Below are 23,580 nucleotides of genomic sequence, written 5' to 3' on the forward strand. Positions count from 1 at the left end.
GTGTATCTCCGTACATGGGAGATAGCCAAGAAAACTGGCTAACTCCCTAAAATATTACAAGTCACCATCTTAAATACCATCTTCAGCTAAAGATAAAAGAAAATGAAAGGGAGTAGTTATGGCATGTTATCAAGTACAGTTGTTATGCAGATTTAATCTCTGCCTTTTCCATTGTTGAGTCTCCAGAGATTTGGTCATCCTCTTTTTCCTGGAATGGAGGTGACACTCTTACAGATGGATATTAACTTATAAATGTATGCATCTCATAAAAGGGTAATTTCTATTTGGTGTTTTAGAGCTTTTCCTCAGTCTGCTTCTGTTTCTTAAAAGTTAACAGGTTAAAATAATCAATATGCAAAATGATGTATTTGTGGATGTCATAGTCTGCTCCCCTTCAACCCACAGCATAAACACATTTATGCATAAATTTGTCATGGCACTTCCCTCCTTGTCCTGTCATCATTGCCATGCCTCTTCAAGAACAAAAGATGGCAATTTTTTTTCCTTTTTTTCATCTGCCTAAATCCTGTGACAATGCATAGCACACATTAGGTATCTAATAAGTGCTTATTGAATAATGTGTAAACTAAGTACATGAAAACTAAGGTGGAAGTGCTCTATTAAAAATGACAATATATAATTTGGCATGAGTTTGGGAAGAGCAAGTATACTTATTTTTTTAACTGATTAAATTTTTATTTTCTTACATTGTTGTTCAGTTTTGTACAATATTTTATTTCACCCCTGAGGTGTTGTTCCCATAAATCTCCCACCACCACATCACCCATAAACCATCACCATAGTCCCCTGTGCTCTTCCCTCCCCTGTTTCGACTCCTTTCCATCTCCTCCCTGCTGTGTGCCTAAGATCTATAGTTACCTTGCAAGTTTTGTCTTCTTATTTTGACCCTTCATTCAGTTTCTCTATATTCCTACTTTCTAACTAAAACCATCTGATATTTTTCTTTCCCCTTCTGACTTATTTGACTGAGCATAATCCCTTCCAGCTCCATCCATGTTGTTGGAAATGGCATGGGTTTCTCTTTTTGAATTGCTCAGTAGTATTCCATTGTGTATATATACCCCAGCTTCTTCATCTATTCATCTGTTTTGCAGCATTTAGTTAATTTCCATATCTTAGCTCTTGTACATAATGCTACAATAAACATAGAAGTGCAGGTTTCCTTTTGAATTAATGTTTATGTGTCCTTTGGGTACATTCCTAAGAGTATAGTTCCTGGGTCATATGGTAGATCCATTGTTAGTAATTTGAGGGTCCTCCACACAGCTTCCCATAGTAGTTGGACCAGTTTGCATTCCCACTAGCACTGTAACAGGGTTCCTTTATATCCACATCCTTGCCAGCATTTTTTCTTGCCAGATTTTTTAATATGGGCCATTTTAACTGGTGTGAGATGGTATCTCATTTGGGTTTTTATTTGCATTTCCCTGATTACAAGTGATGTTGAGCATTTTTTCATATGCCTGTTGGCCATTTGCATTTCCTCTTTGGAGAAATGTCTTCTTAGCTATTCTGCCCATTTTTTCACTGGACTGTTTTCTTTGTTTTTGTTGTGTTGTGTAAGAAGAGCAAGCATACTTAACCTAGCCTAAATTTATCAGACCTGCTAGAAGAGTACTGTGCTGTGAGGTAATTTGCCATACCAAAAAATGTTTGAACAAGAAAGGAATGATAAACAAATGGAAGCAGGGTTCTAGACAAAGAAGTGACACCCTAAAAATAACAGATGCTTGTTATATTGACTGTTAGAGGTTAAAGAACATATGGATGGACTAGCAGGAATTTAGAAAACCTAAATAAGGGACCACGAAAAAGACTATAATAAAGAAAAAATCAAAATCAACAGCAACTATAAACCAGAGACACACTAATGGGGAGGGGTTGGGGAGGAGAGGAGGGATTAGGGCCAAAATAAGGGGGTGGGAATTGTACAGGGAATATAACCAAAATGAAAATGCATACATTGTGCAAAAATGAAAAATATTGTAAGAATTACATAATTAATAAAAGAAAATATTAAAAAAAAGAAAAAAGGAATGAAGCTACTTTAGAATCATGCCAGTAACGATGACGAATGTGAAAATTCTGCCAAACAGATGTTTTCCCAATATAACTTCAAATCAATGTTTGGCTATTTTATGGGTTATATTTCTCCCTGTGGTGATGATTTGGGGACCAAATGGAGTCAACTGTTCAGGCATCATGTAGATTCGTAGTACATCTGTCCTGTATGTCATTTACTATCCTTGGGCAATCCTCATACATTGTGTGACTGGCACATCTTTTCCAAAAATCTGTGAAATGAACACAATTGCATTCATGTATATAGATTGTCCATTGTTTTTTTAAGTGCCATAAATCTTCATTTGTTCGGGTTAAGTGTTTAGGGCAATGTTAAAAAGGAATCAGGCCACATGAGTTTCCAATTCAAAAGCATTGATGTTTTTTGTGCTGTTTATATTTGCTTTCTAGCTTTAAGAGGTTTTGGAATACATTTTTAGAAATAGCCTACAGTGTTAACACTAAATGATAACTAAAAAGAAGCATGCCTTTACCTAATTTCATACATCCTTGACAAATTTAGAATAAAGAAAAATATTCCTCAATATTTAATCAGAAACTGAAATAGTTTTCAACTCAAAGCCTTTCTCTGAATGCTATGATACATGTAAAATTCTAAATAACAGATTTAGACACAATCTATTTTAGTCTGAGATGATAATACTACCTTGTAAACAGGAAATGCCCTCAATTTTGATCGGATTGTCTTTTCTGACTGGGTGATAATGTGCTGAAGTAATAATACCCCAACACACATTTCCCAATGAATAATATTCCTCTCATCTTTGTTAATGTTGTTAAATAATTTCAAAACTCTCTTCAAGGCAGCTGCTATGAGCTAGGGAGCTAAACACAGGAGAGGCCAACGTTTTCTTTTATTTGTCCGCCTGTAGACACAGATGTTGTTTGTGTTGTCTGGAAGCACAGAATATGCTCTAAAATGTCACTGTTATTTTCAGTGAGTCAAAGTGACATGAAGCTGGTGAAGTGAATCCATAAGAATTAGTAGTATTAAATGGGATAACACTTCAAAATTAGTTATAAATACATTAGACTCATAAGAACAATGAGCTAATGTATATATAGTTTAAGGGTGTCTTTTTTATGTTGTCAGTGACAAAGAAAATGCCCATTTTGCCCCAGCTGCCATATCCCTCAGAGTATTTTGGCGACTGGCTGTGAAAATCCAGATGGAGACAGTAGCAAGCTGAATGAAACCTGGGAGGCAAGAAGCAGGAAGTTCTAGAATCAGCCACATGCACATTGCATAAAGAACTAGGCTGTGAATTTCAATGTACTACTTATAACTTGTAGGCTGTATAAGGTGATTAGGATTCTGTTAAAATTGTTGCATGTTAGTCTTGCTATTTGGTATCTATATGACCTTGGACAGTTAATCTCTTCTTGAGCTTCAGTTGCTTTATTTGGAAAAAAATAAAGGAATAATAACCTTTCTCATAAGGCATGTGTTGAAGATTTAATAATAAAATATTGACTGCTTCAGGGGTTGATATATAGAAGATGTTATATTCACATTTGGATGTAACTTCTCTTTTTCAAGTATGTAAAACTGCATCTTCTTTATAACTTGACCTCCACCCAGTTGTGTGCTAGAATGGGAGAACATGTGCTTTGAAATCAAAACTACAAGTCTAAGTGGTTAAGTCTAATACTTTGTACTCTGTCAGCTACAAGTAAATTTCCTGGGAATTGAAGTTGATTAGTTTCCAATTTTCACAGCTAATAGAGAATGTGTTGTTTTCTAAATATAAGTATGATAGTACTGTAATGTAAATAGAACTCTCAAAAATAATTGTTGATTTAGATTTACTATACTTCAGTATAAGGTCAAGACTGGTTCTGATTACTGGAGTGTTTGACTTCTAGGCGACTATTAATATATAATCACCCAGCTGCCTTGAATGTATACCTATTATGTTATTAAAGAGCTTTGTAGAAATTAGTAATAAATAAAGGGGATGTTTAAACCTCCCATTGTTGAGAGGTAGCTTTTGAAGATCCATTTCAATAGTAGGACTGCATTTGCACTGAGTTAGCCATACACTCTTGTCTAATCTTCTTTGAAATAAATATCCATTTGGCTAGAAGGATTAGCCAGGATTGTGATAGAAATCTGTAACTATAGAATTAAACAAAGGCAACTAGCTTGTTATGGTGAGATCGGCAAATGTGTGATCACCAATATTGAGTCCACCTGATCTGCCCCAATACTTTATTATTGAGCCCAATTTGACCCATAAATCCTTTCTGCCACATTAGGATCAAACCTACTATGTTGATCATGTTAACATTAGTTTTCAGTGATCTAAATATTCAGAAATTTCAGAACCCAAGACTGAAACTCTTCTGTTTCCACTGTAGTGAAGGCAAAGTTGCAGAAAAGTCAAGTGAAAGTCTTATCACTGCCTTTATTCATAGAGTTGACATTCTTGTTTTCTTTCTTTATTTTTTTAAGATTTATTTATTTATGCATACAAGAACTGGGGTACAGGCCAGAGGTGTGGGGGTTGAGAAGATTCACCAGAGACAGAGTAGGGAGCAGAACAGGCAGATGTACTGAGACACGCTGCTGAGGGGAGCAGCAGGCGAGTCAGGAGAGGTCTGCTGTGCCATGTGGGTAGCTCCCTGGCCCGGGATCAAACTCATGCTGTGGTGGCTGCGGATAACTTCATAGGTTTCATCTTAACCCCTTGCACCACCAGGGAGGCCCATTCTCTCTTTATTTTCAAAAATATATATATTTATTAGGGGATATTTAATGTGTGATAAACTACATATTTACTGCATATAATCTGTAAATTTTTATAAATATCTGTGCCCATGAAAATACCACCAGAATCATCATAGTGATTTCCTCTTCTTTGTAATACTTTTTTCTCTATCATTCCTCATGCACCCCACTCCCAGGCAGAGTAAATTTAATTAGTTCACATTTTCTAGAGTTTTGCATAAGTGGAAGCATACTGTATGCAGACTTTATGACTTAAAAAAACTCAGGATAGTTTGATGTTTATCCATCTTGTATGTATCCATAGTTTATTCCTTTTTATGGCTCAACAGTTCCACTCTATGGATATATAAGCACTTGCATTCATTTGCCTATTGATCTGTTTTGCTGTTTTGAGTTGTTTCCAACTTTTGGCTACTGCAAATAAAGCTGCTATGAACATTTGTGTGGATACATTCATGTGTGGACACATGATTTCATTCCTCTTGTGTAAATAATCAAGGAGTAGACTAGTTAGGTCATAGGATATATACATGTTCATAAAACATGAAGTTCTAATTAGTCCAAGAGCAAATATTACTATCAAGCAACCTAACAAAACTTAATAGCAAGACCCAAAAGTATAAAAATATTGTCAATTATTAACCACACACCAGAACAAAATTCATATATATATATATATATATATATATAGCAATACAAAACCCTTTTTGCCTACTCTGCTCAGTACCCATGAATTATGAGGCTTTGCACTCCAGATGTTGAGAACAGGGACTATTTCCAGTCTTCTCTCATATTTAAAGTTCTTTAAAGTCCTTTCATCCTCTCGCATGGTTCTTTCTCCAGTCTCAAATAGTTTCCTTGCATGTCTGCACTGTTCAGGACTCCTGGGACTATTTTCTGCATATCTTTGGAGTTATCTTTCCATACAGCTCTCTTCCTCTTTGGTACTCTGTACTGTACTTCAAATTCTAGCTCTTTTGACCTTCCCAAATTACCAAGTCCATCTCTTCAACTCAGAGAGATTGCCATTCTCCACTTATGTTCTCCCTTCCTGTTCTAAGGCCTGAAAACTGTAGGTGTAAACTAGGGTAATCACAGTGCATAGCTCAGTTGCTTCCCATATCTCAGAGGTCACTGTCCTTCATAGCCCAACATCTGAAAACCATTGCTTAATATATTTTGTCTGGTCTTTGTTGTTGTTTCAGGCAAGAGACAGAAACATTTTGTCACCCCATCTTGTCTGAAGTGAAATTCTCCTCCAAGTTTAACATTTTCCTGCAAGTAGAACTCAAATTCAAAAATCCCTGATGCATGTCCTAAGAGTTCTTTCTACAACCTTTGCCCACTCAGAGTGTTTCTTCTTTCTATTCCTGAAATAAAAACATTTTCTGTGTTCAAGAAAACAGAGGCTCTCAAAGGAATAAACTTCTCACTCCAGGACTCCTTACAAAGTTGGCAGGATGATAATTGTTATCTGGTATAAGGGATTAAAGAGAAGGACAAAAGAAGTTTTGATTCAAGTCGGCTAAAGGATTGTCTTTGACCAAGGTTTTGTGACTGGTTTCAGTAAAAACCTACCAGTTCTATACCCTAGGGTATATTTTGAAGAATTTTAATGGGTTGTCATTTCCTGATTCATTAAGCCAAAAAGTATAGTGAGGACAGCTTCCTTTGTGAGACTATCTCAGTCAGAAGACAACAAAGAGAACTTGCTCCCCATTAGAGTAATATAGCTATAAATTGGTTTTTTTTTCCTGAATCCATAGACAGTAGCCTGCTATTTTTCTCTTCTTGCCAAATTTGTGGAGCATCTATTATTTGAAATGCATGGCTAATTTACCAAAATAACAATTTTTCAATTTTCAATGGTAGGCATTGTTTTATGTTAAGCAAAATCTCTCATGTGTGTCCAAATTGTATAAAGAATTTTAACCCTTTTGAGAGTGGTTTCATATTAACTACTTTAAAAGTTTGACATTTAATGATCCTTCTTTACCTAGAACTATGCCAGGGTCTGAAAAGATGACAATTCTTTCTTATATTTATATAATTCTTCATAGGCTATACAGCACTTTGCAGAAATTATCTCATTTGATTCTGAGAGATAAAAAAAGGTTTAGAAAACACTACAGATCTTCATGACCAATGCAGGAGGTAATGCATATCAAAAATATGTGTATAATCAGGTAAAAATGATATAGTGAATATTAAAAATTCATGAGGGAAGAGAAAGAATATTAGGAAGAAGAGAGAAAAGTTGGAGATTTCTCTGTGAAGATACTAACACAGGCTGGATATTAAGAATGGGATTAATGAAAAATCGGAGGTGCATATTCCAGATGGCTGATGCAATATGTCCAAGGATATAAAGGCAAAAATAAATTAGGGCACCTTTGAAAGGTGGTAAGAAGAATTCCTTGATTGAGTAGGATGTAGTTTATTCAATAGTTCTTTGTGGACACTAACAGTCTTGCACAGTTTCTATCTTGGCATCTTTACTCATTCATCACAAAATAAATGCTTACAGATTAGTGTTGAATGTTATAGAAGTCACATTATTTACCTTTTTGAGCATGTGTTTGGAGCACATGCAAGTGTGTTTAGTGGTCATTTAACTCTTTAGCTCACTGGTGTCAATTTTCTAGATGGAATTGTGTTACAGATTGATGCAGTTTGCAACACACAAACACATGCTCACACACACACTCACACCATGCACTCACATTAAACAAACAAGTTCACATGCTTAGTGAACATAATGAAAATGTAGAAGTGCTTCCTGAAGTCCACAGTGGTCAATAAGGATTCAGGTTCCAAAGTATTATGAACAGCCAAAAAATTGGAGCAACACAGGTAAGAAATGAGAAATTTTTAGGGCCATTGAGCACCATGCATTTGCAGTGTTCAGTAGCCCTGAAAATTTCTCATTTAGGCAGGAAGTCTCTGTCTCTTTCTAAGTGTTGAAATAAAGCGGACCTGCACAGGTTCTCATTAATCTAAATTTCTGTTGAAGTAGTAAGGGAGGAAATATCTTTTCCTTCTACCCGTCTAGATTCTTTTTGCTGGTGTAATCATTGAATTGACATAGACAGATTAACGGGGGAAAAACAAGTTTAATTCTGTCTTTACTGAAGTGATGCAAAGAGATGAGGTTCTCTAAAGTGAGGCAAGTGAGACTTATATGCCTTCCTGAGCGATGGAAGAGGGGTAGGGGTCTAGGACTTAAAAGTGAAGAAGACAATATACAGGATGTGAAGAGATAGTTAAAGCTCTCCCTAAGTGTTTGGGGCTTTGATTACTTTCAAACACATATCAAAGTGATAACATATTTGGGGAAGGCTTGTTTTAAGCTTCATGAATGTCTGGGATTTCCCTCCATCTTTTTAGTTCCTGATTCTTTTTTCCAGACTCTTGTTACAAAGTCTGTAGAGCAGGCATCCACCTTTCACATTGTTTTGGTGCCTGCTATACAAGTTACAGTCCACAGGTGTTCCCATTTTGGGTGAATACAGTCTAAATGGGACCTTTGAGATTGCTGAAAGATATTTTCATCTCTCTCTAAATATGAGAAATTGTTTGATTTCTTCTAGGTTCCTACCTCATCTCCCTTTATAATTGACTTCATGCTATAATTCTGTGTCCTCCTCTGGTTTAAGCCATTATGCATTTGTAAGTCTCTGTACTTCTGGGAATATCTTTTTTTTGACATTAACATGGTCTTTTAATTATGTTCTGGGTTGGCTTTCCACTGAGCCAATATTGGTCACAAAGCAGAAATGTTTACACTTCAGTGTTTTAACTCTGTCCAGATTCTTTGCCATGCTTTTCACTTTACTGACAGATGGAGAGATCTTGAAAATTAAATAAGGCATAATTTTAGTTTCAGAGCACCGAGATAATGGGTGCATTTGGAACTGAGGGAAAGATTAGGCATCAGGAAGCTTAATTATTTTCTTTAAGTCCTCTGGTAACCAAGGGCTCCACTCTTGCATATACAATCCTCCATCTCTCACTCTTGTGCCCCAGAAAAGGCTGAGGAGTACTTATCAGAAAAACAAAGGTGAGGTCTGGGTGTTCTACCTTTATTTTTTTGTCATATGGGTCTTTAGAAAGGCCGTCTGTGAAACTTGCCAAAGGACATGACATGGTCCTGTTAAGTCACTCTGCTCAGTGCCAACTAGTACACAACTGTGCATTTGATAAAGCTTTTTCATGAAATTATGGAGAGGAAATTAAATTGGGCTCATTTTCTAAACTAAGAGAAATCAGAAAAGTCTATTTTGCTTTGTTTTCTTGACTTGAGATTGCGTGGGTGTTCACTGGATCTGTGTTTATGTAAACTTACATGAACTGATTTGTTTGACAATTTGATATCATTTTCTTTTCAACGTCCACAAACTGAGAAATACAAAATGGTACCAGTAGTGAAAATTTATCTTTTTTTGATACTGCTCTTTTCTCCCTCATTCCCTTTTTCCCTCCTTCCCTCCTTCCCTCCATTTTTCCTTCTCTTTGTATTTCTTACTTGAGACCATAATAATCTATTTTATTTTCCCAGAACCAGTAATGAATTACTGGCGAGTCAGCAATATTTTTAGTTGTGTAAATTTTTATTCATTGTGTCAGAGTACTTACTGTTCCTAGTAGGTATGATTACAAAGTGATAATTTTATGTTTGGTTAGTAACTACTCAGTTTCTTTTTCACATTATGTATCTTACGTACTCTATCCATAAAATTGCAATTCACAATGGATAGCTAGGCTTATCCATATTTTAATATTTCAAGAATTGTAATCATGACATCACATCTTCTTAGCTGATGTGTCATACTTCATAATGGATGTATGAATAACACCGTGATTCATAAAACTGACTTTTTTCCCATTTCAAAATGTTCAGCTTTGCACACTATGCCAAAGCATGCTCAAATGATAATGTGGAATTTTCGAAGAAGGGACTCACCCTGGAAATTTATTTCTAGATAGACCCGTATATTATACAAATGGGGAAACTGCCCAAGATGTTGTGACTTGTCCAACAAACAAATTACTAATTAATAACACCTGCTTTTGCAAATAATCTATAAGTTGGTTATGAGCCAAAAAAAATTAAAGCTAATAATGTCATTCCATCCTTCCCTTCCTTATTTTGGAAATGAACTACACACTTTAGAAGTTACATCTCAGATCGCTCTGTTCTTGGTTAAGATTAATCATTCTTTTTGACCTCCAATTAGTTAATGGAGCATGATGCTTTAAAGCTCCCCTTTGAGAGGCAGTGTATTAGGGTAGATATTTTTTTTTAAAGAATGAAGTCTTGAGCTTATCAGAAACTCAGAAATGGCATTTCTAGAAAAATGCTGATATAGATAACTATTACTTTCCCTTTCAAATTTTGATAAATGGCTTCTCCAGGCCGAACACCTTAAGATCAATTCTTAGATTCAGAGAGAAAATACAGTAGTTTATTTTATTCAACACTTCATAGCATTTTAAAGGAATTATTAATTTAATAGCATAAATAGATTCCTTCAAGTGATCCTATAAGCCACATCCACTCAACTTAGTTTCATGTTCTTCAGCTACAGAATGTCCCATTGGCTGTTGAAAGTCAGTTTCATTCTTGGTTTTCCCCCTAAAATTGACTTTCATCTGTTAGGTTCCTAGGAGAAAATGTACTTTCTAGAGGGTCACTGGGACATCATGCACCAGTTAAACCTTGATTGTCTCATGATTTAGATATAAGCAAGACAGCATTTTGACTAACTTTTCATTCATGTAGCAGTCACTTTCTTTCACTAGTAGAAAATAACAGGCCCCTGTCCTAGCTCAAAAACCCTTGGTTCTACTGTTGAAAATTGACTGATTCTCCATTCTCTTCTTTGTCTTACTATCTGGTGGCATACAATCTACTAAAATGAAAATTTTAGAGCTATAATCAGCATACTTAAAATAGTGTGTGATACTTAAAATATGATAACCCTTGTTGTGTATACTCTGTGAGACTATTGCCATAATAAAATAACAAAGTTCCATCATTCCAAAAGTTCCCTTTTGCTGTTTTCTTCTCCATCTCTCCCTTACTCTCTTCCCCAGGCAAGCACTGATCTATATTCTGTCACTATAAATTTGTTTGCATTTTCTAAAATTTTATATAAATGGAAGCAGATAGTATGTAGACATTTTCAGCCTTTTTTCATTTAAGATAATTATTTTGTGATCCATGCATCTTGTCATGTGTCAATGGACCATTCCCTTTTTAGAACTAAATATTTCACCCTATGGCTGTACCATGGATGATTTATCCTTTCAGCTATTCATGATACTTGGGTTGTTTCAAATTTTTAGCTAATATGAATAACACTGTACACAGATTCTTGTGGGTACAGAATTTGTTTCATTTCTTTGGAATAAGTGTCCAGGAGTACATTGCTTTCCTGTTCAGTACAGCTTTACCTTTTTAGGAAAGTAGTTCTATCATTTTTCTTTTTCATCAGCAGTTTATATAACTGCTCCACATTCTTGTCAACACTTGGTGTGGTTAGAATTTTTTTAGCCATTCTAATAGTTGTATAGTGGTACTTCATTGTAATTTTAGTTTGTATTTTCCTGATAACTAATGATATTGTGAATCTATTCATTTCATTATTAGTCATTCCTATTTCTCTGTATGTGTGTATGTGACATGCCTCTAAATCTTTTGTCTACTTAAAAAATTGGATGTCAACGCTTTATCAAAATATGCTCAGATTTTATCTCTCTCAAGATTGCAAAATAAATTTTCCTTACAATAAAAATTACATACATGTTTTTGAGTCCCCAGATACATTGGTCACTTGGCAACATCTCTGTTTACTCCTGAAATGTAGTTTCTCATGGTACCAGTCTATCCGTTTAAATCATAGATTGTACTTACATTTCTCATGTGGCAAGCTTTTTGGTAAGAATAGATCTATAATAAATCCAATTGAACTTTGTCTTCTCTGGGGAATATGTAGTATTTTAGGTAACAAGGTTATATGTGTGAGGCTAAAAACAACCACTTAAGGTGCATTGTAAGTGCTTTATAGAAAATTTGTCCTATGGGATTTTAAACACTACCAAGACTTTTGTGTATTTAAAGAAATAATTTACAATGGTAACATTGATTTCAAGAAAAGGAAGTAAGGCAGTTTGGTGAATATCACTTATGTAAATATAATTGAAACTTTTTCCTCTTTTTGCTTTTTCATCTTTAAAAAAAGAGCAACTGATGGTTTACTTTGTTTTCTAATGATAGATTGACAAGGAAGCATACTCTTATCAGACTATATTTAATTAGAGAATTTATGATTTAGTCCTTGTATTCAAATCAGAGTCTAGTTTCAATAGAAATTAAACTTTTTTTTGATCATGTTAAGTCACATTTCCTTAGAAGGGAACAAATGCTTGTTCAAATTTCCTTTTGAATGAGAAAATTTTCTTTTTAACAAAGGAGTCTGCTTACATCTGTCAGTGATTTTTTTTTAGACCTTATCTAACATTTTATTATCTGAAATGGCAAATTGGCTGTGTACTTATTTTTTTTTATTTGCTCATCCTTTTCCAATGAATGTCTTTACTATGACTCAGATGTTCATATTAAAATCTTTGGAAAGTCACGTCTCATATGCCATTGTATGAGTGAAAATAAATGAAGTCTGTGCTTTTGAAAGTAAATTTCCTAATTAGTACTCTGAACTCATGGAAAACAAATAGGGGCATTTCACAGCAATGTAGTTCAAATATTTTTTTTTTCTTTTATCACCAGATAGAATTAAAACTAGTTGTTGCAAAAATCTTTGATAGTGTCATTGTAAGGTGGTTCTCTCACTCTACCACACCCCAATTCATGGCTTACAATAACTTCAGAAAAATCTCTAGTGAAGTAGTTTTCAAAGTGTGTTTACCTGGGAACTTGATAGATGTGTATATACTTCAGCCCTACTCCTGACTTGTTGAATCAGAAATTAAAACTGGGGAACAGAGGTAACAATATGTGTTTTATAAGCCTCCCAAGTGATTATAAAGAATGCCAAAGTTTAGGTACAACTGGCCTAGGAGAAAGAAGTTTTAAATAGATGCCTATATAAAATTCTGTTCTTATAGCTTCAAACTGACACGTTCATTACCACATTGCTATAACAACAGCCTAGTAGGATTGGATAATGAAACACTGTGAAATTAAGAGGCATGAATATTAACCAATCACAATATTCTAGGCCACTAAGATTTATATTAGGCAAAATGGAATTTCATTTTTAGCCTGATGTCAAAGAGAAGCACAGTTTATAAGGTAATGTGTTTAACAAGTAGAAACTATGACTATTTTGAAAATATCATTCCTTTGGAATTTACACATTTTTTTAATTGTAAAGACATCACAGAAATCATAAGCAATCATTTCAGCAGTGACTTATAACCACTGTGGCATAAGTTCGATCCCTGGACAGGGAGCTTACCCACATAATGCAGCAGACCTCTTCTGCCTCCCCCGCTGCTCCCCTCAGCAGTGTATTTTAGTATATCCACCTGTTTTTCTCCCCACTCTGTCTCTGGTGAATCCTCTCACACCCCACACCTCTGGCCTTCACCCCAGTTTTTGTATGCACAAATAAATAAAAATAAATATTTGAAAAAAAAACAGTTGATTTGTTAAACACTTGCTTGGTAACTATATATTACAAAATAGCTATTTAAAAAATTGTTTTCTGCACTTTTCTGTCTGGTATATTGTCTGTCTAAATTTTAGCACTTCTTATACTCAAAGAATTAAATTCATTTTAGGGTTTGCATTTTATTGATATGTGCTAAGGATTAGATGCACTCAGTTAAGCTTCTTCCTTCCCAAATGACATACCCTGTCTCTGATGTCAGTCTGAGAAAATCCAATACAGTGTAAAATATCCCCGGATTACCTTATCTAAGTATTACATGGACATTTCAGATGATATGTCTTGGCATGTGGTCATTTTTCATTAACTTATTAGGGAATGTTAAAGCGGAATGTTAAAGCATCTTTTCCCCTTTTTGACACTTTGCCATAATTGAATGCAAAACTGACTGTAAGACTGAGAGCCTGATATTCATGTGGCCTTCATTGGTGTCTAGCAGAAACCATGCCTGGATGGGTGTTTTGGGGAAAAGTACTCTCTTGCATCTACCCTCTGCACTTTGTTTTTCTGAAATCTCAAAAGAGGGGATTTTCTGAAATCTCAAAAGAGGGGGTCATTAAGGTCCTAAACATTTTATGATTCTAAGCTTTGGGGAGATCCAAACCATGAAGCACTGCTGAAATGCAATATATGCTTGACTGTCTTTTGAAAACCTATTTGTTGAAAGAATGCATGAAACAGAATAATCAGCATAAAGTAGACCACAAACTCCTTTGGAGACAATAGGAAGTAATGATATTAAGTACTGGTAATTACAAAGGTGCGAGTAATATGTTTAAGAAAAATAATTTTTAAAAGTATACTTAAACTTAATGTTATTTCTCCAGAGTTTTCACACTGAATTATTTATTCTTAACTCTAATGTGCATAACAGACCTAGAAAAGTCCATAATTTTAATATTTAAGCATAAGGTGTGCTCCACAGATCATATATATTCTTCTTAGAAGAGAAATCTCTTTTAAAGGACAGCTCTCAACACTTTATACTCTGCTGTGCTCACTTATTTCATTACATTTTGTGCAACCTAAAATTGTAGCTATAAAGCTATTTTAGGCTTGCTTTTTCCAGAACCTTGTAAGAATCAACAGGAGCATAATTTTAAGCTACAGAAGTGCAAAATAAGCACAGAATCCTAGCTACCATAAATAAAAAGACCAGAATTCTAACTTTGCAAAAACACATAATTACTAGCAATGGGGGAGGGGGCCGTTAGGACAAAAAGTAGAATTTCATGGGACATTTCTTCATGTTTCTAAACTTTTTCTCTGAACTCTGTTTCTTCTCAGAGATGGAATTCTGTGAAACTCCTCACACTCTGTGCTCTGGGTACCAGACAGATATGCACGGTGTTTCTCGGCATGGTTACCAGCTGGAGATGGGATCTGATGTGGACACAGAGACAGAAGGTGCTGCCTCGCCTGACCATGCGCTGAGAATGTGGATAAGGGGCATGAAATCCGAGCATAGTTCCTGTCTGTCCAGCAGGGCCAACTCTGCGTTGTCTTTGACCGACACTGACCATGAAAGGAAGTCTGACGGGGAGAACGGTAATACAACTATCTGTACTGTTTAAGTAAAACCAGAGCGAACAGTGTGGATAGCCTTTGATTTGTTTCCATTCCCTGCATCTGCCTGTCTTTCACTTAATATCTTTTATTCCATGGAAATGCAAGTTAGCAGAGTCCCATGTACAAGGCATGTACCTAAGAATCTGGCAAATAGACACATGTATTTACAATTATTGACACAATACTTTTGATTTCTGGCAATCCCCCAAGGGAAATAATTTCATGTGGTCAGCGATATTGTGCATGTTCTATTTATAACTTACCTTTTATTTTATTTTTATCTTTATTTTCCTGTTCAATATTAGTGGGATTTATTACAGAAAGTACTCATTTTATGTATTGAGACTGTATTTCAGTATATGAACGAGATGAACAACTATACAGCAAGCATATTCTGTATGTGCTTTCTATTTTAATTCAGATTAACTTGTCTGATGTATAGAGGGATTCAAATGAATCAGGTTAGATGGAAATGAATTTTAAAAAAGGGAATTACCATCAACCACTTGCCAGATAATAAGTAATAACAGGAGTCTCATTAAATTGTGATTATGTATATTTTAACAACTTTTAGAAAAGTAAAAGTTCTGTTTTTTTTTTTTTTATTTATTGGGAAGAGGTTAATTTATTTTACTTCTGCTCTTTTATCCCTACCAAAGAACAAAATCTTTTCATAAACAATACATTAATGCTTATTAAACACATAAATCTACTATTCGTTCTGTTTATCTAAACTTCATGGGTTCCCCTCACATAACCACAAGGTCCAGTCTGTTAGCAGTGGCTAATTGGCATTTTCTCAGGTGACAGAGAGGTTACCTACAGCCCTGTACTCTGTAGTTTTGTTTCTCTTCTGTCTTTCTCTGCCTCCTTCTGGCCAGAAGGGACACTGGTCAGTAGGATGGAGTCAGGAATGACTGTTTACCCACTAGTTAGAATATCATTTTCTAAATGATAGCCCATAACATATCACCAAGTATCCTTCGGGCCTTGATTTTTTTCTATTTATTTTCATGTATACATTGCTGACTTTGCCATGGAATATAGGAGATGAAAAATGGAAGTGAGAAGGAAGCATATTTGATATATGTGTGCACATTCCTGTAAGTAAAAGACCATTAGAATAGAAATTAGGAGATCTTGGACTGGTCATTATAGTTTTCAGGGTTTCAGCTGTCCAATAGGAAAAATAATGAGCAAATTTATATGAAATGGAGTCTCCTGTATTGCTGACTTCTTCTTCCTCATCTTAATCCTGTCATAAGAATTCATAGCCAATTTTATGGGGTGAGACTTTAAAATAAAGAAAGGTGTTTCACCTATGAGGCTCTATCACTCATTATATGAAATGAAAGTCTCCTGTATTGCTAAGACTTCTTCTCCCTCATCTTAATCCTGTCATAGGAATTCATAGCCAATTTTATGGGGTGAAACTTTAAAATAAAGAAAGGTGTTTCTGGGGCCTCCCTGGTGGCGCAGCGGTTGAGCGCTGGGTTGCGAAGCTGCCCGCGGCCTCTGCGGCACCGGTTCGATCCCCGGCTGCTCCCCGGCCACCAGAGGAGGGTCCCACATGGCACACAGACCTCTCCTGCCGCCCGCTGCTCCCCTCAGCAGTGTACTTTGGTCCTTCTGCCTGCTCTGCTCCCCGCTCTGGCTCTGGTGAATTCTCTCACCCTCCCTCGCTTCTGACTGTACCCAGTGCTTGTACAAATAAATAAATAAATAAATAAATAAATAAATAAATAAATAAATAATAAAAAAGAAAGGTGTTTCACCTATGAGGCTCTATCACTCTTCTATTCAAGCAAAACCCTGGGTATGGGGTTTCTCTGGAGGTGATGAAATTCTGGAAGTTGATAGTAATGGGTGGAACTCTGTGAAAATACTAAAAGTTACTCAATTGTATACTTCAAGAGAGTGAATATTATGGCATATGAATCATATTTCATTGACTGTTTAAATAAAAAATACTACTGAGAGACAGGTAAGCGCTAAAGATTGATGAATTGCAATGACTTGAACAGAGGTTAATTAGTTAAATGTTTGGTATTGCAGGTTTTAAATTCTCTCCTGTGTGTTGTGACATGGAGGCTCAAGCCGGATCTACTCAAGGCAAGTGTTTCCAAATTTTTTATCGCAAATTAGTTTTACCTTCTCCCTTCCTGACTTCTACCTCGCAAACTAATGCTACTCCTCTGATAAATAACACACAGGCCTGGTTAATTAACCTGTCACAGACTAGTTCATTGGCATCTTAGTGGTTTTTTATTCTTTGGAAAACATCTTATGTCTGTGTTGGTGGTGAAGAGGAGGTGAGCAGGGAGCTGGAGTAAAAGACAAGAATAGATTCAAAGTACAGTAGGGAAACTGATTTAGCCTGGGGGCAGAGATTTCAATCTGGCTGGGTTGGGTTTTGCCTCATTATTTCCTATGTATTCTGATTTTTTTTTTTTTGGCATGGCTCTAGCTATTAATTTGGTATAATTCAGATATTGTCATAACTTTGCAATGCTTCCTAGCAGATGGTCTTGGTGTTTTCCTGCAGATGCTTTGGCTTGGCTTTAGATCACACTATATCCATCTTGTCAATTCTAAATACCACCTTTAAATGAAAAGAAAATGTTCATTCATTTTTGTGTACTTGTATTTATACTGTGCCTTTCCTCAGTGAGGAAACATTGATGTCCTTTTACTTTTGCCTTCATTGTACTCTTTGTACTCTTTGGGCTTTGCCCCTTTGCAAAGGGGTATAGAAAACAATATTTATAAATGATTTCATGAAAATCAGGGTCAGGGAGATCCTCACATGTGTTCACAGAGCAATGAGTCAAAATTGGGAGGGAGGATCAGAAGGAAGATCTATCAGAATCAGTTTTATCAAAATATACATTGTCCTCTCCACCTCTTTCACGAGAACTGCTTACTATAGTGAGCCACAATATTGTATTTGTGCACCATATCCCTTGGCTCAAATAATACTTGTGATTAAACCTTGGGCTGGAGAGAAAAAAAAAAAAAACTGTGTCTGGAGCTAAATTTGAACAATCAGTTTTCAACATTGTGTTCTTCACATATGGCCTAAATGAAACAGTTGGATTATAAAAAGTAAAAATGAAATTGTTTATCAAGAAGCTAGAGAGAGAAGTAGAGAAAAAGCATTTGTAACCTTATAAGGTATAAATTGCAAAGAAATTATAGTTCTACTTTTGATGATTATGATATTTCTGTGCAAGCAATCCTTACTGAGCACCTAGTCTTAGCTAGACTCTGTATTAGAGACTGGGTATATATAAAAGATGAACAGTACACGGTCCCAACCTCAAGGAATTTACAGTCTAATGGGAAAAATTGATGCCATATTAGTTAACATTGTTTGTTATTACTACTGAAATTTTAAGTAACAGAAATTTTAAGTAACTTGAGCTAGCAGAACCAAATATATTAAAAGAACACGAGAGTACCTCATGGGAGCAGAGCACAAGTGTTGCTAGACCACAAGAAGGAATAAGATCTGAAAAACTGCTCAGACTTTGTGTCTTGCTTTCGAATCCATTTCATTCAACCCTGTCTCTGAGATTGGCTTTTTCTAAAGCTCCATCCACAAGGCAGACATAAAACCCCATGCAGTTCCACAGTTTATATTTCTCCTGTTCAAGAAAGAAGTTAAGATTAACTGGATATTTTTCAATACTATTTCTAAATTCCAAGGAGACAGAATAATTTTCTCAGCTTGACTCAGATGTCTATATACCACGTGTCTATATACCACGTGTCTATATACCCCGTTGTTTTACATTTTTCCTTTGCTTTTTTTGTTTTCCCTTGGTAGTGTGAGTTAGACAATCCTGGCACTTGTCTTACCTTAAATAATATAGCAATTCAATAGCCAACACTCTTCAGCTACCACCAGGTAGTAAGGTCAGTAATACAAATGTTGCTTTCTGGGTGTTCCTCTATGGGATTCTTAGAGCAGTTTCTCAACTCAGTGCAGAGTCAAGTGGACACATGTACACTTCGAGGTCTACCAGAGAGGATCAAGAGCTAATTTTGATACAATTTGTTAATGCCATGGCTCATGTAAGTATAACTTGCTATGAAAGCATGGCTGTGAATGCATGGCCGTTTATTTAAGTAAAAATAGTTATATTAATGCAATCTAAAGAAAAAATGTTCTCTGTACATGAGCTGTTAAGAGCATAGACTGTAGCGTTAAATAGAACTAGGTTTGTGCCCTGCTTCTCCCACTTACTGCTGTGTGTCCTGGGTCAGGTAACTAAAGCTCTCCAAGCCTGTCTCCTTGTCTGTTAAATGGAGACATTATCTATTTCAGTTTTCTTTGTGTGAAGATTAAGTGACAAAATGCATACATATATATTTATATATACTCATATATATTATATATATACTCTTCACAGTATGCCTGTTTTATATTAAATGCTTGATAATTAGTTAATTGTGGTTATTATCTATCACTCTGCAGGAATATATTATTCATATATTGTGGGGTAGATGCTACCTACAGGGTGAAGTGTCTCTTGTCAGACATGCAGTGTAGCTTCCGAAACATCTGGTGTTCCAGGAATCTCTATAGCCTAGCAGAGTCCAGCCTACTTTCTGCTTATTGCAAACTGTAAAATCCTGGCACTTGTCTTACCTTAAATAATATAGCGATTCAATAGCCAACAATCTTCTTCTGCTAAGTATAGAAGGCTGGGAGAGGAAATACAGTGAAGCACTTCAGACTTGGTTGAGGGTTAGCTTATACTGTGGCATCTCCTGTTTTCATTGTAGTAGCCCCTTAAGGTAGAACCGGGATTTCAACTACTCAAAAGTCTTGTTGATTTCCTTGATTGTTAGACAGCTGAGCTCCCTAAGTGCTGCTCAGGTGCTGTACAGGTAAGGGATTATCTGATACAACCCCATAACAGCCAAGAAATCCATTAGTACTGTTCCCTGTTGCTTGTGTGCTATATACCACAGAAACCTGGTAATATACCACGTGCTACCAATAAACACCATACTATCATAACCATCTATATGTTGTTCCCAGACCCTAAATTGCTTCATTGGCACAGCAGGAGTTGTGAAAAAATGACTAGTCCAACACCAGAGCTTCCTGAATGACACATAATACATATACCCAGATGAGGAGATTTTTCCTTCTGATGTTTGACCATGTGGGGCCATTCATGTGCAGTTGATGGAGGGAATTTGTTTGTTTGTTTTACATTTTTCCTTTGCTTTTTTGTTTTCCCTTGATAGTGTAAGTTATACAGGACACTTCCATAGCGATGATAACAGTTCCCTGGGAACCATCTGAATGTCGAAGGAAGTGTGTGAAACAATGCAATGACTTAGTAATAGCTTTGGCAGGAGCCCTGCCATAAAACTGACACCCTAATGGCTCTGTTGGACCCATTAGGCATGTATAAGACAGTGCAGTTGACTTAGTAATGGCTCCTTTGGAGATGTTACATGATCAGAGGAAGTGTGTAAGTCATTGGGATTACTTTATGTGTGGGTGAGACACTTCTGTGGTGACTGTGATACCCTTACAATTGAAAACAATTTTGATAATATTGAAACTCAAGCCATTATAAAGTTAGATACAACATTTTCTTACATTTTCTTTTTTAGTAGGTAATTTTAACTAGTACTTTTTTAGTGTGAAAGTAATATCAATTTATAGTTTCAAAATTGAAACAATATAAACAAATTTACAATGAAAATACTTTCCCCCTGTTTATGCCGCAGGTACCACTCTTGAGAGGGAAAACCAGTGTTAAGAGTGTATTTTCTTTCATTTCCCCAGCTTTTTGTACATGCACAAATAAGATCATATACTATAGAAAGTCCTATCATTTTTTTTCTATTGAATATTATATTGTGGCTGTTTTTGCACACATTCTTGTAGTATAGACTTGCCCTGTTCTTTTTAATGGCTGTATAGTATTCTGTTACTATATGTATCATTTTTTTATTTATTCAATCTCCAATTAACAGACATCTCAGTTTCTAGTACTTTGATATGAAAAACAGTGTCATAGCTAATATACCTTCTACACATCTTTTTACATACATATTGGATAATTTCTTAGAAGTAGAAATGATAGACCAAGGATATGTACATATAACATTTTTTAGAGACATTAGCAAATTTCCTCCTTAAATCATCAATTTATCTTCCTACTAGTGCTATATGCTACTAATGTGCCTGTTTTCCTATATCCTTATCAATACTGGCAATGTTGGAAAATATTTCTAATACCCAGTCTGCTGGAAGAAATATGATAACTGGGCCAGTTTACATGGCCACCAAGAGTGTACGACAGCTCCTTTTACTCCACATCCTCACTAATATTTGTCGTTTCTGGTCTTTTTGAGGTGAGACATTCTCATATATGTGAGACGGCATTTCATTGTGGTTTTGATTTGCATTTCCCTGATGATAAGTGATGCATTTTTTCATGTACTAATTGCCCTTAATGGAATTTTAGAAAGAATATAGAAAATATAATAAAAATATGACTGAACCTGTATTCACTATGAGTAAAATCATGGTACTGGCATTTGAATTTGAAATGTTGTCATATGTAAAGCATATGCTTTTTGTTGCTCTTTTTTATGTTTGGAAATGGATTCATGTAAAGGTATTCAGGTTTCATGCTTGGTCCATATTTTAATATTGATAGATATTCACAAGATTTTTACTCAGAATTCTGTGTGTGTGTGTGTGTGTGTGTGTGTGTGTGTGTGTGTGTGAAGGGAAATGCAGAATAGCTCACAATTTATGCATGCAGTTGAATATTTTTTTCAAAATCTTTGCTGATTTCTTTTTGCAATAATAACTTTAGGGAAAAGGGAAATTCAAAATAATTGCACTGACTATTTCAGTCAAACAAGTTAACTGTTTCAAAGTCAGTTGTATGATTTTTTTATAAAAGTAATTATTTTTAATGAATATATTGTTAAAACAAATTGGTAAATTACTGAAAAGTAGGAAAAACAAAATCTGAAGCTTCCACCCCAAAACAAAATATCACTCACATTTTTTCTTAAAATAGCATACTTTATTCCCCCATTTATCACATTATAAAGACCCATGAATTAAAGTATAAGCATGTTCCATGTTGCCAGGTCTTAATTAAATTGTATTTTAAATATATTAAGTAGATAGAAGTTAACTATATCCCATTTTTTTATATTAACATTAACATTTCCAGTATTTCACTGCTATACAAAAGATACAACAGATATTATTTTTGTGGTCAAAGTTTTGGTCTGTTTCTGATTCCTTCCTTACAACAGATTTCCACAAATAAAATTATTAGGTTCAATAATATTTACATTAAGGTCAAGGTAAATGTTATTAAATTACTTCTGAGTTCATGTGCCCCCATTAACAAAGCATAAGAGTGGCCATTTTAGTGTTCTATCAACAGATACTAATAGATTCACTTTTAAAAATTTTTTGCTAATTTTTCAATGAAATAAAAAATATATATATAACCACACCTTCAAAATTACATGTCATTTATTGATCCTGGAATTGAGACTTTTATCAACTTTTTTCTTTTCTAGTAATGCTTCATTTGTTAGTTGAACTAATTCTTTAAAAATTTGTTTTATAAAAAATCTAGAACTAGGGCCTCCCTGGTGGCGCAGTGGTTGAGCTCTGGGTTGCAAAGCTGCCCACAGCCTCTGCAGCTCTGGTTCGATCCCCAGCTGCTCCCCGGCCACTGGAGGAGGGTCCCGCATGGCGCGTACTGGGAATGCAAGGATGGTTCGGCATCGGGAATTCTGGTACTCTATTATGAATATGAATACATCAGTATGGTTAAACCAAATGAAAAATTGCATAGATGCTTAAAAGGCATGTGATAGAACCCAAATTAGCAAAGACATAGTGTGTTTACTTCCTGACTGACACTGTTCTAAGTATATAGCTGGTACTAATTAGCTTAATCCTCACAATCCTTGTATGATGTGGATACAAATAATATCCCCCATTTACAAAACTGAGAAAACTGTGAAAACTGAGACAGAGTAAGGATAAGCAGTCATTTAGATAGTAAGTTGCAAAGGGAGGGTTCATATCTAAGTAATATGATTCCAAACATGTGCACTTATCAACTAGACTATACTGCTGCTCAAGTTTTATAATCTTTTTTTTTTTTTTTTTTTTTGTGGGACTCTCACCCGTGGCCAGGGAATGAACCGGCGCTGCAGAGGCTGCGGGCAGCCTTGCAGCCCAGGGCTCAACTGCTGCGCCACCAGGGGAGGCCCAAGTTTTATAATCTTAATCTCTCTCTATATGTATAAATTCTTTAGAATGAGGTCATGTAAAATCACAAAATCCAGTTTTATTCTAAATGTAAAAGCACTAGAACAATTTCTATAAGTTAATAACAAACAAGCACTAGAACAATTTCTATAAGTTAATAACAAACATTTCCACTTCTATCAATTACTTTGGTTTATTGT

General features: G+C 35.4%; 1 protein-coding gene across 3 annotated transcripts in view; it reads left to right on the plus strand.

The window, feature by feature from the left end:
• The window catches only part of TENM1 (teneurin transmembrane protein 1), a 734,894-nt gene that overhangs the window by 264,573 nt on the left and 446,741 nt on the right, over positions 1-23,580 (plus strand). For all 3 annotated transcript variants that reach the window (XM_054695568.1, XM_054695569.1, XM_054695570.1), the window contains 2 exons: positions 14,815-15,075; positions 17,152-17,208. In XM_054695568.1, the coding sequence (XP_054551543.1) occupies positions 14,815-15,075; positions 17,152-17,208 (318 nt within the window). The remainder of the gene's footprint in view (positions 1-14,814; positions 15,076-17,151; positions 17,209-23,580) is intronic.

This window comes from Talpa occidentalis, unplaced genomic scaffold, assembly GCF_014898055.3.
Source record: "Talpa occidentalis isolate TD23 unplaced genomic scaffold, MPIMG_talOcc4v2.1 talOcc4.15, whole genome shotgun sequence".
Taxonomy (NCBI): domain Eukaryota; kingdom Metazoa; phylum Chordata; class Mammalia; order Eulipotyphla; family Talpidae; genus Talpa; species Talpa occidentalis.